This window comes from Balaenoptera ricei, chromosome 21 (genome assembly GCF_028023285.1).
Source record: "Balaenoptera ricei isolate mBalRic1 chromosome 21, mBalRic1.hap2, whole genome shotgun sequence".
In the NCBI taxonomy this organism is placed as follows: Eukaryota; Metazoa; Chordata; class Mammalia; order Artiodactyla; family Balaenopteridae; genus Balaenoptera; species Balaenoptera ricei.
In genome coordinates this window covers 22,550,275-22,568,018 of record NC_082659.1, presented here as the reverse complement: position 1 = coordinate 22,568,018, position 17,744 = coordinate 22,550,275, and the positions used below count along the sequence as shown (strand labels likewise).

The following is a 17,744-nucleotide window of genomic DNA, read 5'->3' as shown; positions in this document are numbered from 1 at the left end:
TTCAGTGGAAAGAGTACTTATATATTATTTTCCAAATTATATATCTTTAATATAAATGGAGTAATATAAATAAAAACAGAAAAAGCATAATGACTAAATACTCTCCTAAGAAGCTATCCATATATAGGCAAATCTTGGACAGTTTGTCCATGCAGTTATAGAGGTTCATTTGGTAGCACTTATTCTAATTGTGAACTTTTTTCCTACAAGGAAACAATTAGCCTTTATAGGGTTCTTTTGGAAATCCCAAACTTTAGCATGACACCAGATATCCTACAGGCTGAGAAAGGAGAAAGTTTCCAAAGGAAATTGCTTAACATTTTCAACGATGGGAGGTCAAGAAAGGGAAAAGGGTGAGGTGACCTTCCAGAGAACAGTGCTGCTGGCACAGTGGGGACAGAAGCCAGATTACTGGGCCCAAGGAGGGACCCAGCGGAGAGGCTCCAGACGGCCTGAGACCACTTCTGTAAGATGTCAGGGAAAGGAAGTAAACCAATGAGCCAGCAGCTAGGGGGCAAGAAAAAAGTCTGTCAAGGTGGAGGAAAGTCTAGTGTGTTGAAGACAGAACAAAAGAAACCAGGGATGGAAAGCTTACTTGGAGCTTGTTGCTACCAAGAACAGAGGACTCCTGCCACCTGGGCCATTCAGACTGTTATGGAGAAATATTTTAATGGAAGACTCTGGCCTACGTGTCCAGGATCCTCCCTTCTAGCTAGCCACATCTTTTAAGGTCCAGCTCAAGACCTGGCCTCTATACATGTGCTCTCCCACTCCTTTAAATGACTTGTGCCGTCGCAGAGGGTCTGGACTCTGGGAGCAAGCCAGTTGCAATCATACAGCAGCAGCTAAAATGAAAACAGTGTCAGAATAAGAAAAATAGGATAAACGTAAAAGTTTTGGAAAGTTTATAGCTTGGGTCCATGACATTGGGTAAACATCCAAGACAAGAAAACCTTTTTTTTTTTTTTAATAAAAGACTGACATTTTATTATATCAAACTTAAGAAATTTCTTTTTTTTTAGAAAGACAAATTTATGTATTTTTATTGTCCTTCTTTTCTCAATAAAAGGTAGCCTTCTAAAAAAATTAAGAACTTTCTTACATCAAAAAAATTTTTAAAGAAAATGAAAAGACTCTTAGAAAAGATATTGGCATAAACACAGCAAGGGATTAATAAGAAGAACACATAAAGAACTCTCATAAATCAATAAGAAAAGCAAAAGAAAAATGGGCAAAGATTTTTACAGAAGAATAAGCACCAACAAAAATAGAGATGTTCAACCTCATTATTGATGAGGGACATGCAAATGAGATACCATTTTGTGGAATTCAACTGGCAAAAATTTAAAAGTCTAATGTGTTAGAAAGACTTCGAAGCAAGAGTATTTTTTATACGTAAGACAAGAAAACCCTGAATAATCAGAGTCCGTATTCTCCAAACTGAGATTGTTTTTAGCTTTTAGGAAAACTCCAACACATGCAGGGCCACTTAACATTGGCAGAGTCTGGGGCGAGAGCACAAATGGAGGCCCATCTACCATACACCTAATCTTTAAATGTGCTACATCAGGCCAGTAAGTGTGGCTCACCCACACCCCTTTCATCCTAACCTGGGCTCTGTGAGGAGCCTGCGGGCTCACCGGAGCAATCAAGCTCCAGCCACACCCTGGAGGCCCAGGGATGTCCACATCAGCAACTCCTAAATGACTATGAAATACTGCCCACCTTCTCCAAGCAGGCTTCAGGCTGTTTGCACTGGGAATTTAGGGTCCTTCATACCAAGTGTGTTCCAGAAGGCCGAGGGGGCATATCCATTAACCCCTTGGCCCATCAGAAACCTTACCACAAGGGGTGTGGTGTCACAAGAGGAGGACCAGCTTGTGTGCCGAGGCCAGGATCCTTCTTGCCTGAGTTTAACAAACATACTGGACACATTATCTTTTTCCAGTTATATTTTATCACTGCATTCTCCCAGTCTGACTTTCAAATAACTCTTGGACAAGACTTTACAATAAGGCTTCCCACAATATTGACTGTAACAGCTCAAGCAGCCTGAACAGCCCAGAAAGAATGTTCCCGCTGAGCAAACTCAAACACAGCAGGCTTCGGTGCTCCAGTGAGAGGCCCCAAACGGGGTGTTCTCTGGTCCTATCCAGCTTTTTTTTAATCAGATACAGCAAATTACAGATTATCTCCTGGCAAAGGAAAAGCAGAGTTTTCAAATACATTTGAGATGGAAATATAATCTTCTGACAGCTTCTGAAAAGGAGCAGTTTAGGCTGGGTTATTTAGATCAAACCCAAACCACTTCAGTTTACCCTATGTGGGGTAGGGAGCTGATGCCTTCTCCAGTCTTCTTCCTCAGGAGCTAAAGCCCGGAGGAGGTGGCGTCTGACTCAAGAATACCTTGAAGGTGACACACTCAGGGGAATAACCCCACAAGGGGAGTCAGCACACCTGGCTCTTCTCTTCACCTGGCTGGTCAGTTGGGAGGTTGCTTCTTTTGGGTTGCCACCTCTGAGAATAAAAGGGCTAGCCTAGGTGATTTAGAATTTTCCTTGGGGCAGGAGGGTCTGGGGAACCCTTGAGCAGTTTGATCTTCTAGGAAGCCCTGCAGGGTGAACACAGCTCACCTGTACCTGTTAATGTACTTGGAATATCTGGGATTCACCTGGCCCCAGGAGCGTCCTCCAGTTACAGGATGTACCATCCCAGGCTGGATAACCATCACTGGGGCATATTTCCAGCTTGAGGTGCTCAGTCACTCTCTTTGAAGAGACAAACGATTACTACTGCACCGAATTTGGGTCCCCAAATGACAGCAACGTCATGTGTAGGGGAGAGCCACGACTGTTAACTGGTGCATTTAACCAATTAAATTCGGCTTTGTGTCTGAAAACAATTTGCTTCATTATTAACCAAGCTGGAGGCAATGATGGAGGTGATATTCGGAGGCCTGATAGATTTCAAGGTTTGGGTAAATTCTGAAGAAATTACTTAGTATAGATGTGATCTCAAAGAAACTTCCTCAAATAATAAACAAACAAATAAATAAATAAAATAAACCTTCAAGTTGAGCATTGGGCTGCGAATTTTGCTTGAAATAGCTGCAGTTTTCTTAAACCTACAGCATAACAAGTACCGTAGAGTTGGGGGTATGGTATTTGTTTTCCGGGGCTGTTGGGAGGATGAATGGGATAGCCCAGATAAAACGGGGCGTGGCCCCCCTACCCCACCCCCAATGAGGCCGGCGAGGAGCCTGCTCAGAGCCTTCTGTCTGTCGGTCTGGCACAAAATAGGGACTCAATAAATATTTACCAAGTGCATGAACGGCTGCCTGCTTTTCTCCTTTTGTTTAGTCACACTCTCCTTTTAAGCTCCTACAAAGAAACCCAGGGCGCTGCATGCTGCCAGTTCCACTAGGGTGTGGATGTAGGGTGAGAGGAAGGGGAATGAGGAATCAGGGAGGCCAGGGATCCGAAACGAGAGGGAGGAAGAGAAAGATATGCTTAGAGGCCCAGGGCCAACAAAGAGCCAGACGCAGGCGAACCCAAGCGCTCTGCACCCGGGACGGGCCCCCAGCGCACCTCCCGCCCAGCGCCGTCCACGCCGCCGGCCTGCACCGGGCGAGGCGCCCCCAGTCCGCAGCCGGCGCGGGTCAGTGCCCCCGCCCCCGGGGCGGTGCCGGGAACACGCGGCGCCTCCGGCGGTCACGTGGGGGCCGCTCCGCCGGGCGGCGCTGCTGCTTCCCGATCGCACCCTCCCAGTGCCGGGGACGCGGCGATCGTGCTCCCGCCGGAGCCTGGGGAAGCGGAGGCCAGGAGGCGGCCCGGCCCTGCGCCCACAGGATGCCCGCCGCGGAGCCGGGCGCCGCCGTCCTCGTGGAGCTGGCGGAGGCGACGACGCTGCGGGCCGCGGGGCCGCGGCGGCAAGGGTAGCGGGGCCGGAGTCGGCCCCGAGGCGCCGAAGGCGGGCGGAGTGGGAGGAGGAGCGGCAGGCATCCTCCGCGGCGCGGCGGGCGGGCGGCGGCCCTGCTGCCCCGGCGCGCCCCTGGCCCGGGAGCCCGGAGAATGCGAGCTGCGCTCCCCGCCGGCCGCCGCCTCCCCCCGCGCCGTGCGTCCGACGACCCCCGGAGCTGCTCGCGTCGCCGCCGCCCCCCAGCTGCGGGCGCCCGGCCGCTGGCTGCGCTAGGACCCGCCGCCGCCGGTCGCCGAGGGCCGGTAGGAAGGGAGGAGCGGGAGCGAAAGGGCCCCGGAGACTGGCGCCCGCCGGGGCGCAGCGCGACATGTAGCTGCGGGCTCCCGCGCGAGGGTGTCGGCCCGGCCCCGCCATGGCTGGGACGGACAGCGGGAACCTGAAGACGGTGAGGCTGTGGCGGGACGCCGCCCTGCGCGCCAGGAAGCTGCGGAGCAACCTGCGCCAGCTCACCCTCAGCGCGGCCGGGGGCTGCCCGGGGACCGACCAGCTCGACTCTCCCGACGCGCCCCAGCTCGTGCTGCCGGCCAACATCGGGGACATTGAGGTGCTGAACCTGGGGAACAACGGCCTGGAGGAGGTGCCCGACGGGCTGGGCTCGGCGCTGGGCAGCCTCCGCGTCCTGGTCCTGCGCCGGAACCGCTTCGCCCGGCTGCCCCCGGCGGTGGCCGAGCTGGGCCACCACCTCACCGAGCTGGACGTGAGCCACAACCGGCTGAGCGTCCTAAGCGCCGAGGTGGTGAGTGCCCTGCGCGAGCTGAGGAAGCTCAACCTCAGCCACAACCAGCTGCCCGCCCTGCCCGCCCAGCTGGGCGCGCTGATCCACCTGGAGGAGCTGGACGTCAGCTTTAACCGCCTGGCGCACCTGCCCGACTCCCTCTCCTGCCTCTCCCGCCTGCGCGCCGTCGACGTGGACCACAACCAGCTCACGGCTTTTCCGTGGCAGCTGCTGCAGCTGGCGGCCCTGGAGGAGCTCGACGTGTCCAGCAACCGGCTGCGGGGCCTCCCTGAGGATATCAGTGCCCTGCGGGCCCTCAAGATCCTCTGGCTGAGCGGGACCGAGCTTGGCACCCTGCCCAGCGGCTTCTGCGAGCTGGCCAGCCTGGAGAGCCTCATGCTGGACAACAACGGGCTGCAGGCTCTGCCCGCCCAGTTCAGCCGCCTGCAGCGACTCAAAATGCTCAACCTCTCTTCCAACCTCTTGCAGGAGTTCCCCGCCGCGCTGCTGCCCCTGGCTGGTCTGGAGGAGCTCTACCTTAGTCGCAACCAGCTCACTTCAGTGCCATCCCTGATCTCGGGCCTGGGCCGTCTTCTCACCCTGTGGCTGGATAACAACCGGCTCCGCTACCTGCCTGACTCCATCGTGGAGCTCACTGGCCTGGAGGAGCTGGTCCTGCAGGGGAACCAGATCGCTGTGCTGCCAGACAACTTTGGCCAGCTCTCCCGGGTGGGCCTGTGGAAGATCAAGGACAACCCGCTGATCCAGCCCCCCTACGAGGTCTGTATGAAGGGGATCCCCTACATCGCAGCTTACCAGAAGGAGCTGGCTCATTCCCAGCCGGCGGTCCAGCCCCGCCTCAAGCTGCTCCTGATGGGCTATAAAGCTGCAGGAAAGACCCTGCTCCGTCACTGCCTCACCGAGGACAGAGTGGAGGGGAACCAAGGAGGAGAGGACAAGAAGAGCCACCCGCCTTCACCTCCTCCCGTGAGCAAGGGCATCGAGGTGACCAGCTGGACAGCGGATGCCTCCCGGGGCCTGCGGTTCATCGTGTATGACTTAGCCGGGGATGACAGTTATGAGGTGATCCAGCCCTTCTTCCTCTCCCCGGGGGCCCTTTATGTGCTGGTGGTGAACTTGGCCACCTATGAGCCGCTCCGCTTTCCCACCACCGTGGGCTCCTTCTTGCATCGGGTAGGGGCCCGGGTGCCTCATGCCGTGGTGTGCATTGTGGGCACGCACGCCGACCTGTGCGGGGAGCAGGAGCTGGAGGAGAAGTGTCTGGACATCCACCGCCAGATCGCCCTGCAGGAGAAGCATGACGCCGAGGGCCTGAGCCGTCTGGCCCAGGTGGTGGATGAGGCGCTGGCCCGGGACTTTGAGCTCCGCTCCGCCAGCCCCCATGCAGCCTACTACGGTGTGTCCGACAAGAACCTTCGGCGGCGCAAGGCCCACTTTCAGTACCTGCTCAACCACCGGCTGCAGATCCTCTCCCCTGTGCTGCCCGTGAGCTGCAGGGACCCACGCCAGCTACAGCGCCTGCGGGACAAACTGCTCTCAGTGGCCGAGCACCGGGAAATCTTCCCCAACCTCCACAGAGTACTGCCTCGGTCCTGGCAGGTGCTGGAGGAGCTGCACTTCCAGCCCCCTCAGGCGCAGCGGCTCTGGCTCAGCTGGTGGGACTCGGCTCGCCTGGGCCTGCAGGCCGGCCTGACCGAGGACCGGCTGCAGAGCGCCCTCTCCTACCTGCACGAGAGCGGCAAGCTGCTGTACTTTGAGGACAGCCCGGCCCTCAAGGAGCACGTCTTCCACAACCTCTCCCGCCTCATCGACATCCTCAACGTATTCTTCCAGAGGGATCCTTCCTTGCTGCTGCATAAGCTGCTCCTGGGGACCAGCGGCGAGGGCGAGGCTGAGAACCGGGGTGAAAGCTCCCCGCTGATGGCGCCGCCCGCCCCAAGCCAGGATGCTCTCCGGGCCACCCAGCTCCATCATTACGTGGAGGGCTTTCTGCTGCATGGGCTCCTGCCGGCCCACGTCATCCGGCTGCTGCTGAAGCCTCACATCCAGGCTCAGCAGGACCTGCAGCTCCTGCTGGAGCTGCTGGAGAAGATGGGACTCTGTTACTGCCTCAACAAAGCCAAGGGCAAGCCTCTGAATGGGTCCACGGCCTGGTACAAGTTCCCGTGCTATGTGCAGAACGAGGTGCCCCACGCGGAGGCCTGGATTAACGGGACCAACCTGGCCGGGCAGTCCTTTGTTGCTGAGCAGTTGCAGATTGAATATAGCTTTCCCTTCACCTTTCCACCCAGCTTGTTTGCACGCTACAGCGTCCAGATCAACAGCCATGTGGTGCACAGGTCGGATGGCAAACTTCAGATCTTTGCATACAGAGGGAAAGTCCCTGTGGTGGTGAGTTACAGACCTGCCAAGGGGGTCCTGCAGCCGGACACGCTGTCCATTGCCAGCCACGCATCCTTACCGAACATATGGACGGCGTGGCAGGCCATAACCCCCTTAGTAGAGGAACTGAATGTCCTACTTCAGGAATGGCCTGGACTGCACTACACCGTGCACATTCTCTGTTCTAAGTGCCTTAAGAGAGGGTCACCCAATCCACACGCTTTCCCAGGTAAGAGGGGAGAGGGATGTGTCTCCCTTGCGGTATGTTTTAAGATGCATTTGGGGAAGATATTTGTTTCTCCTTTGGCAGACTGTTTGCTTAACCTCACTGGCTCCCCAGGAAAGCTTTTCAAGGTAAACAGAGGGGGATTTGGGGACAAGCAAAAGGCAGTAAGTATGTGAGCAATATGAATACAGTCCCCAGTATCATGTATCATACTCTTCTAATAGCAAGACTCAAACTTCCAAAGTGGGTTCCAGTCAAAACATTTCGGATCTCCTTTTCCCTCTTCCCAATTCAGCCCGCCTTTCCTGGAAGGAAACTTCAGATGGTTGAACAGAAGATGAGTGGTGTCTGATGCCGAGCCCCGGGCTATAATGCTTATTAGACACATCTTGAAGGGGTGCTCTGAGTTTGAGATGTCTAGTTTCATATTCTTTTGTTTAACTTCAGAGTGTGACCATAATGCAGAAATTATTGCTCCTTTTTCTTAAGAAATTCCAGAGAAGAATGTTTCGTAATCGGGGTGAATGATGGATTAGTAAAGACAAAAATGTCAGTCTGTAAGGCATGACTCAATCCTGGGATCACTGTTTCACCCACTGCACTCTAGGGCATGAAAGAGAGATTACTGAAATCTCTTAAGGGGAGTTTTTTGGGTATTTCCTGGTAATTTTGTGCTTTACCGACATCTTAAGGCCCGGTTTTTGGTTAAGTGTTAGAGAGTGGAGCTTTATGGAGGTGCTTTGTAAGAGATGGAAGGGACAAGAAACACGAGTTTTTGGGGTTTTTTTGTTTTTGTTTTTTTTTCCTCTTTTGGGGAGTGTTTTCCAGCAGACTTGTTTTTTTTTTTTTTTTAACTGTTTCAGGTGAGTGGGAGAATTCCAGGACTGGTAGGGTTTGTCAAGCCTGGTTAATTGGTATCCTAAGTGTCTATTTGGGAACGGGTCCATTTCTTCACCCTTTGGAACTCTTCTCTAAACAGCTCTGATTTTTGTGAAGCAGGCTTAGTTAACATTCCAGGTGTCCTAAGGACAAACCCAATAATAGCATCACTGCCAGTTTCTCCCCTCGGTCCCCCACCTCTGGGTACATTGAGGGGGGTGATGAAATGGAAGACTGTACGCCACTGTCATCTTTGTCCTAGTCTGAATGCTGCTCGTAATAGTATCGGGAAGGAATTGGACACCAATATTTCCGAAGGTAACATCTCCCCGTTGCCCTAGATCTAGGTTGAGTTTAATTCATCAGCTGAAAAAAGCCACCATATCCAGTTACCAGTCAATTAAGCCGTCCATTCTGTATGATTATCTGGTGTCTCCTCACAGTTCACGACTTGGTAGCCTTTTCAGTTTGCTTTATATTTGCCATTGTCTTTATTCATGAAAGCAAAATTCTTCTCTGTTGTGCCACGAAATTGAAGAAAGTGGTTGAGAATTACATATTCACAGAGCAGATTATTGAAGGAGCTACTTAAAGCCAGTTCTTAACACAAAGATGGAGCATTAATAAAACTGATGTTATTAACAACAAAGGGGAACACGTAGGTTATTGAACAAGTAAGGATCTGTGCAGAGGAATTCGAAGAACTTTGAAGAGTAAACAATGAGGCTGATTTTTTTTTTTTTTTCCTAATCTCAGCTCTTTATTTTTTAACAGTCATAAATTCCACAAACAAGCTGTCTCCAGATGCAGAGACAACCCCATTCTCTTGTTATTGTTTTGCCTTTTTGTCTTTCAAGGAGGTTCACCTGGTTTGCAATCCAGGCTATAGGGAAGAGGTGGCTTTTTCAACGTAAAAAACAATTAAATGATTGAAAATTGTCAAATTATCTTATGTAGTGAGTAGGAATAACTCATCAGCTGTTTTTATAATATGGACTGTAGGTTTCTGTTTTGTTTATGGTCAGAGAAAGAAATTATCTTTTTTGCTTCGTTCAGGATTGATTTCTTCCAAAAGCAGCAGAGGGTACAGAGTAGTGGGAAAAGATGATTATAGTACATTTATTATATTAAGAAGACAAAGAAAAAACCACATTTTCCTCTTTCATAATTTTCTGTGATAGCCATCATTTGTTAGTATTTGTCACAATTCTGAAAGATTTGAGAAGAGCTAAAATAATGAAAAGCTAGAAGGTGATGTAGGAACAAACGTATAACGTTGGGTGTTCAGTTAGTGAGGGCATACATTTAAAAATATGCTCAACGAGGCCCTGGATTATTAAAATATATTGTAACAGCAGAAACCTTTGAATCTCTTGGTAGCTTTTTGTTTAAGAAGTCATTTTGCTTTTTAGAGACATGAAAAAAGTTCGTTACTTAGTTTTACATTTTATTAAAGTGTCAAGTTCTCTTGTAAACTAGCAATTTTATATACAATGGTGAAAAAACACTGGCTGTTAAATTTGTTTCAGCTTCAAGACATTAAAATTAAATAGGAAATTAATCGAAGTGTCTCCTTTGATTTTATAGGGAAGAAACAAAGTTGCATTATTATCTTAAAAAGTTTGTGTGTGTGTGTGAAAAGCCCATTTTGGCTCTGTCCCTGTGGATGGGACATTGAATTTTCTGGTCTGAGCTGCACTGAGGTAGTTGGCCTAGGGAAGTATAACGCTAGATTTCTCTTTTCTTATTTTGATTTACAAAAGAAATGCAATGTTTTGGAAAATCCTTAGTCACCAGGCCACTTGTTTTGAAAAGTTCTTGTAAAAAAGATCTAAGCATTGTGTCAGAGAGGTCACCTGTTTCATTTGAGATAAATGGGTTGAGTGATAAGAGAGGCTTTCGGAAACTCAAAGAAGGCCCATGACGCAGCCTACATGTCAGGTGTGAGTCTTTGCCTACTTTCTGCAACGACTTTACTGCCAGCACCTGACAGCCAGGCTTCCTCATCCTTAACGAGGGAACTCCGTGGAATGTTCTTGGCCTTGAGTAAGTTTCTTCTTGCGGGATATTTATCTATGCTCTCGTTCTTTTCCACCAACATGACATCTAAACCAGGAGAGCTGACTGCTCCTGAGGTTGGATAATGTGTGGCCTACGGATGTAAGATGTGGAGGTGTGGACGGAGGTCCACAGCGAGATTCTAGTGCTTTGCTATCCATTTCAGTATTTGAAAGGATGCTGTGTGTTTTTAAATTGGAAGAGTGCATCTTGGTGTGTTGAACTTGGGCCGCGTGTGATTTTTCATGAAATATCCTACTCTCCAAATTATTCAAGGTCACTCTTAAGAATAATTAGAAAGCAACCCAGAGCAGTAGGCAGAGAATTGGTACATGATCTTTTATATATTTGATCCCTTTCATTCACTCAGTTGCTCAGCACCCTGCCGCTTCTCCCTAGTCAAGTGCCTTTTGTCCTTGTTTAATTTCTTACACACTCTGTACCTCTCTGAATCCCTCAGTGAATTTTGCCTTGTTCTGTGGCTGTTTGTGTAGGTCATAATATCTCTTTGATTAGCTTGTTCACTTGCTTCCTCCAAGCAAGAAACATGCCTGAGGCTTTGTGGCTTCTGTAAGAGCCTCTCAACTGTCTGCTGGATGATTGGTCTTAGTGAGAAATCTCTTTTTTGTTTTCTTTGATAGTCACATACTCTGTCAGATTCCCAGGTGGTACTCTTGTAGTCATCTCGCTTTGTCCTGTGTCCCAGCTTCCCTCCCCCACACGTGTCCCTCTGGTGTTCTCTTCGTGACTGTATTACTGGCCTTGCCCTTGAATGAGCCCTTCACTTTGACCACTGAAGCAAAGCAAAATTCTTGCCTTGTTCTATCTCAGTTTTAGATTTGAGCATGACCTAGTTGCTCAGATTGAATTAGTCATTGTTTTTAATTTTGCAAAGGTTATTAAATATCTTTTTGGTTTGGCTTTATTAATACTGATGCTGCTCGGCTTTTGTTTTTGTGGAGAGTCCTCTTTGAACTCTCTTGGGCTTTGTTTCATAGAAACATCAAAACCTTCATCATGCAGCGGACGAAAGAAACTCCCTGCATAACAGAATTCAAAGACTTGAAAGGCCTTTGGAGTGTTCAGATTATTTTGACTATTAGGTGCCTCTTCTTTAAACTCTAGAATAAACTCTCAAGTCCATCCCTGCACAAGTTTAGAATTTCCTAGAGAAAGTATTTTTTAATTTGTTAACAGACATTTTGTGTCGTCCTCTGCCACCTGCTTGTCTTATCCTCCAGGAAACCTCACCTATTTTAGTTCTTACTCATTTTCTTCATCTGAACACCTAGAACATGTATAGGGTGTACTTCACAGGGTTGTTTTGAGCATTAGGTGAGAGACTGTGTCGGGGAAAGCAGTTACCCCCCATGTCTGGAGGAAGTGAGGGGCTTCTGCTCCGTGTACCAGAGGGGGGCCGTGGTGGGGAGGGCTGATATGGGAGTGAACATTTCTGGTTGATTTCTCCCTTCACCCACCAACTTGCTTCTCTCCATGGGAGTGTTTTGATTAAGGATCTGACCATCCATCAGGGAGCTTTTTTTTTTTTTTTTAAAAAACGCAGGGGACCAGTAGTGCTGGTCTCATCTCTTGCCCTCTCTTGTCTGCTGCAGCCGAGGCCGAGGCCGTCCTGGGCCCGGGGATGGAGAGGAGAGTTGTTTGGGGCTGGAGAGGAGAGTTGTTTGCGTTTCAGGCTCTGCTTGGGGCAGGCCCAGCCAGGTCTCTGTTCCCCTGGTTCAGCTGCTCTGATTGCAAAACCAGGTGTCAGGTTGCTGTCAGGTTTACTGTCCTCTGGGGGCTGGCTACCTTCACTTTAGTGGGGAGGGCTATGGAGGCCTCATTTTGGCCTGCCTTCCCCAGACCTGCTCCGGCACTCGTGAAGCTGACCCTTGGATCCCCATTTAGTGCTTCAAGTCTGCACGGCCTGTAGAACCCAGAGTGATTGACAGACATCTCAGACAGCCACAGAATACGTATGATGACATGTCTTTCTTGAACCACCAAGACCCTCTCCGTGAAAGGTGTGGCAGTTTGCTCTGCGGTTGTACCCTCACTTCTCTGAGTTCTGATGTCTCATGTGATGGCACATCGCACCCTGGATGGTGCCTGGCACAGGGCTGAGCAGGTAGAAGGGACTCAAAGCGGATTCGTAATTTTTCAAGAACTCAAGAAATTCTAGTGTTTCTTAATTGATTCCTTGGTAGAGTGGTTTTTTTTTAGGTTGCTTGTGATGTTTTTTATCTCAAAGTGTGTACTTTAATAGAAGCGTGTATAATTTTCCCATGGGATTTTTCTGCCACATCAATCCCTGCCCTCTGTGTACATCCTCCTGACTCTTACAGAGATGGGGGAGGAGTGGGCGAGGGGCAGCTTATCAGGATGAAGGTGAGTGAAGCGTGGAAGATGGCTACAGAAAGCTTCCACCACCTGACATCACAGTCGCTCTCCTTGAGGCAGTGGGCACTCCCCTCCCTCCTGTCTCATAGCTCTTTCTTTCTTTCTTTTTTCTTTTTCTTTTATTTTTTTTGGAATTTTATTTTTTTTATACAGCAGGTTCTTATTCGTTATCCATTTTATACATATTAGTGTGCACATGTCAATCCCAATCTCCCAATTCATCACACCATCCCCTCCTCCCCCCCACCACCCCCCCGACTGGCCACTTTACCCCCTTGGTATCCATAGGTTTGTTCTCTACATCTGTGTCTCTATTTCTGGCCTGCAAACCGGTTCATCTGTACCATTTTTCTAGGTTCCACATATATGCATTAATATACGATATTTGTTTTTTCTGACTTACTTCACTCTGTATGACAGTCTCTAGATCCATCCACGTCTCAACAAGTGACCCAATTTCGTTCCTTTTTATGGCTGAGTAATATTCCATTGTATATATGTACCAAATCTTCTTTATCCATTCATCTGTCGATGGGCATTTAGGTTGCTTCCATGACCTGGCTATTGTAAATAGTGCTGCAATGAACATTGGGGTGCCTGTGTCTTTTTGAATTATGGTTTACTCTGGGTACATGCCCAGTAGTGGGATTGCTGGGTCATATGGTAATTCTATTTTTAGTTTTTTAAGAAACCTTCATACTGTTCTCCATAGTGGCTGTATCAATTTACATTCCCACCAACAGTGTAAGAGGATTCCCTTTTCTCCACACCCTCTCCAGCATTTGTTGTTTGTAGATTTTCTGATGATGCCCATTCTAACAGGAGTGAGGTGATACCTCATTGTAGTTTTGATTTGCATTTCTCTAATAATTAGTGATGTTGAGAAGCTTTTCATGTGCTTCTTGGCCATCTGTATGTCTTCTTTGGAGAAATGTCTATTTAGGTCTTCTGCCCATTTTTGGATTGGGTTGTTTGTTTTTTTAATATTGAGCTGCATGAGCTGTTTATATATTTTGGAGATTAATCCTTTGTCCGTTGATTCATTTGCAAATATTTTCTCCCATTCTGAGGGTTTTCTTTTCATCTTGTTTGTAGTTTCCTTTGCTTTACAAAAGCTTTGAAGTTTCATTAGGTCCCATTTGTTTATTTTTGTTTTTATTTCCATTACTCTAGGAGGTGGATCAAAAAAGACCTTGCTGTGATTTATGTCAAAGAGTGTTCTTCCTAAGTTTTCCTCTAAGAGTTTTATAGTGTCCAGTCTTACATTTAGGTCTCTAATCCACCTGGAGTTTATTTGTTTATGGTGTTAGGGAGTGTTCTAATTTCATTCTTTTACATGTAGCTGTCCAGTTTTCCCAGCACCACTTATTGAAGACACTGTCTTTTCTCCACTGAATATCCTTGCCTCCTTTGTCATAGATTACTTGACCATAGGTGCGTGGGTTTATCTCTGGGCTTTCTATCCTCTTCCATTGATCTATATTTCTGTTTTTGTGCCAGTACCATATTGTATTGATTACTGTAGCTTTGTAGTATAGTTGGAAGTCAGGAAGTCTGATTCCTCCAGCTCCGTTTTTTTCCCTCAAGACCGCTTTGGCTATTCGGGGTCTTTTGTGTCTCCATACAAATTTTAAGATTTTTTGTTCTAGTTCTGTAAAAAATGCCATTGGTAATTTATCTGTAGATTGCTTTGGGTAGTATAGTCATTTTCACAATATTGATTCTTCCAATCCAAGAACATGGTATATCTCTCCATCTGTTTGTATCATCTTTAATTTCTTTCATCAGTGTCTTATAGTTTTCTGCATACAGGTCTTTTGTCTCCCTAGGTAGGTTTATTCTTGGTATTTTATTCTTTTTGTTGCAGTGGTAAATGGGAGTGTTTCCTTAATTTCTCTTTCAGATTTTTCATCATTAGTGTATAGGAATGCAAGAGATTTCTGTGCATTAATTTTGTATCCTGCTACTTTACCAAATTCATTGATTAGCTCTAGTAGTTGTCTGGTGGCATCTTTAGGATTCTCTATGTATAGTGTCATGTCATCTGCAAACAGTGATAGTTTTACTTCTTTTCCAATTTGTATTCCTTTTATTTGTTTTTCTTCTCTGATTGCCGTAGCTAGGACTTCCAAAACTATGTCGAATAATAGTGGTGAGAGTGGACATCCTTGTCTTGTTCCTAATCATAGAGGAAATGCATTCAGTTTTTTACCATTGAGAATGATGTTTGCTGTGGGTTTGTCATATATGGCCTTTATTATGTTGAGGTAGGTTCCCTCTATGCCCGCTTTCTGGAGAGTTTTTATCATAAATGGGTGTTGAATTTTGTCAAAAGCTTTTTCTGCATCTATTGAGATGGTCATATGGTTTTTATTCTTCAATTTGTTACTATGGTATATCACATTGATTGATCTGTGTATATTGAAGAATCTTTGCATCCCTGGGATAAATCCCACTTGATCATGGTGTATGATCCTTTTAATGTGTTGTTGGATTCTGTTTGCTAGTATTTTGTTGAGGATTTTTGCATCTATATTCACCAGTGATATTGGTCTGTAATTTTCTTTTTTTGTAGTATCTTTGTCTGGTTTTGGTATCAGCGGGTTAGTGGCCTCATAGAATGAGTTTGGGAGTGTTCCTTCCTCTGCAATTTTTTGGAAGAGTTTGAGAAGGATGGGTGTTAGCTCTTCTCTAAATGTTTGATAGAATTCACCTGTGAAGCCATCTGGTCCTGGACTTTTGGTTGTTGGAAGATTTCTAATCACAGTTTCAATTTCTTTACTTGTTATTGGTCTGTTCATATTTTCTATTTCTTCCTGGTTCAGTCTTGGAAGGTTATACCTTTCTAAGAATTTGTCCAATTCTTCCAGGTTGTCCATTTTACTGGCATAGAGTTGCTTGTAGTAGTCTCTTAGGATGCTTTGTATTTCTGCGGTGTCTGTTGTAACTTCTCCTTTTTCATTTCTAATTTTATTGATTTGAGTCCTCTCCCTCTTTTTCTTGATGAGTCTGGCTAATGGCTTATCAATTTTGTTTATCTTCTCAAAGAACCAGCTTTTAGTTTTATTGATTTTTGCTATTGTTTTCTTTGTTTCTATTTCATTTATTTCTACTCTCTTCTTTATGATTTCTTTCCTTCTACTAACTTTGGGTCTTGTTTGTTCTTCTTTCTCTAGTTCCTTTAGATGTAAGGTTAGATTGTTTATTTGCGATTTTTCTTGTTTCTTGAGGTAGGCTTGTATTGCTATAAAGCTCCCTCTTAGCACTGCTTTTGCTGCATCCCATAGGTTTTGGATCATCGTGTTTTCGTTGTAATTTGTCTCTAGGTATTTTTTGCTTTCCTCTTTGATTTCTTCAGTGATCTCTTGGTTATTTAGTAACATATAGTTTAGCCTCCATGTGTTTGTGTTTTTTACGTTTTTTCCCCTGTAATTGGTTTCTAATCGCATAGCGTTGTGGTCAGAAAAGATGTTTGAAATGATTTCAATTTTCTTAAATTTACTGAGGCTTGATTTGTGACTCAAGATGTGATCTATCCTGGAGAATGTTCCGTGTGCACTTGAGAAGAAAGTGTAATCTGCTGTTTTTGGATGGAATGTCTTATAAATATCAATTAAATTTATCTGGTCTACTGTGTCATTTAAAGCTTGTGTTTCCTCATTAATTTTCTGTTTGGATGATCTGTCCATTGGTGTAAGTGAGGTGTTCAAGTCCCCCACTATTGTTGTGATTTCCTCTTTTAGAGCTGTTAGCAGTTGCCTTATGTGTTGAGGTGCTCCTATGTTGTGTGCATATATATTTATAATTGTTATATCTTCTTCTTGGATTGATCCGTTGATCATTATGTAGTGTCCTTCCTTGTCTCTTTTTTTAATAAATTTATTTATTTATTTATTTTTGGCTGTGTTGGGTCTTCGTTGCTGTGCGCAGGCTTTCTCTGGTTGCGGCGAGCGGGGGCTATTCTTTGTTGCAGTGCATGGGTTTCTCATTGCAATGGCTTCTCTTGTTGCGGAGCATGGGCTCTAGGCGTGTGGGCTTCAGTAGTTGTGGCACGTGGGCTCAGTAGTTGTGGCTCGTGGGCTCTAGAGCTCAGGTTCAGTAGTTGTGGCGCACGGGCTTAGTTGTTCCGCGGCATGTGGGACCTTTCCGAACCAGGGCTCGAACCCGTGTCCCCTGCATTGGCAGGCAGATTCTTAACCACTGCACCACCAGGGAAGTCCCCTTCCTTGTCTTTTGTAACATTCTTTATTTTAAAGTCTATTTTACCTGCTATGAGTATTGCAACTCCAGGTTTCTTTTGATTTCCAGTTTCATGGAATATCTTTTTCCATCCCCTCACTTTCAGTCTGTATGTGTCCTTAGGTCTGAAGTGGGTCTATTGTAGACAGCATATATACGGGTCTTGTTTTTGTATCCATTCAGCCCGTCTGTGTCTTTTGGCTGGGGCATTTAATCCATTTACATTCAAGGTTATTATTTTTTTCAAGGTTATTATTGATATGCATGTTCCTGTTAACCATTTTCTTAATTGTTTTGGGATTGTTTTTGTAGGTCCTTTTCTTCTCTTGTGTTTCCCACTTAGAGAAGTTCCTTTAGCATTTGCTGTAGAGCTGGTTTGGTGGTGCTGAATTCTCTTAGCTTTTGCTTGTCTGTAAAGCTTTTGATTTCTCTGTCGAATCTGAATGAGATCCTTGCCAGGTAGAGTAATCTTGGTTGTAGATTCTTCCCTTTCATCACTTTAAGTATGTCATGCCACTCCCTACTGGCTTGTAGAGTTTCTGCTGAGAAATCAGCTGTTAACCTTATGGGAGTTCCCTTGTATGTTATTTGTTATTTTTCCCTCTTTGCTTTCAATAATTTTTCTTTGTCTTTAATTTTTGTCAGTTTGATTACTATGTGTCTTGGCATGTTTCTCCTTGGGTTTATCCTGCCTGGGACTCTCTGTGCTTCCTGGACTTGGGTGGCTATTTCCTTTCCCATGTTAGGGAGGTTTTCGACTATAATCTCTTCAAATATCTTTTCTGGTCCGTTCTCTCTCTCTCTTCCTTCTGGGACCCCTATAATGCGGATGTTGTTGTGTTTAATGTT

General features: G+C 46.6%; 1 protein-coding gene across 8 annotated transcripts in view; it reads left to right on the top strand.

Annotated features, from left to right (window-relative positions):
• The first annotated feature begins 4,039 nt into the window (after nucleotides 1-4,039).
• The window catches only part of MFHAS1 (multifunctional ROCO family signaling regulator 1), a 125,168-nt gene continuing 111,463 nt past the window's right edge, over nucleotides 4,040-17,744 (top strand). For 7 of the 8 annotated variants that reach the window (XR_009499920.1, XR_009499921.1, XM_059909458.1 and 4 more), the window contains exon 1: nucleotides 4,040-7,325. Coding sequence is in view for 6 of the 8 variants with exons in the window: in XM_059909458.1 (XP_059765441.1) it covers nucleotides 4,331-7,325 (2,995 nt within the window). In the remaining 2 variants the exon portion in view is untranslated. The remainder of the gene's footprint in view (nucleotides 7,326-17,744) is intronic. The other variant, XM_059909459.1, reaches the window with a different exon arrangement.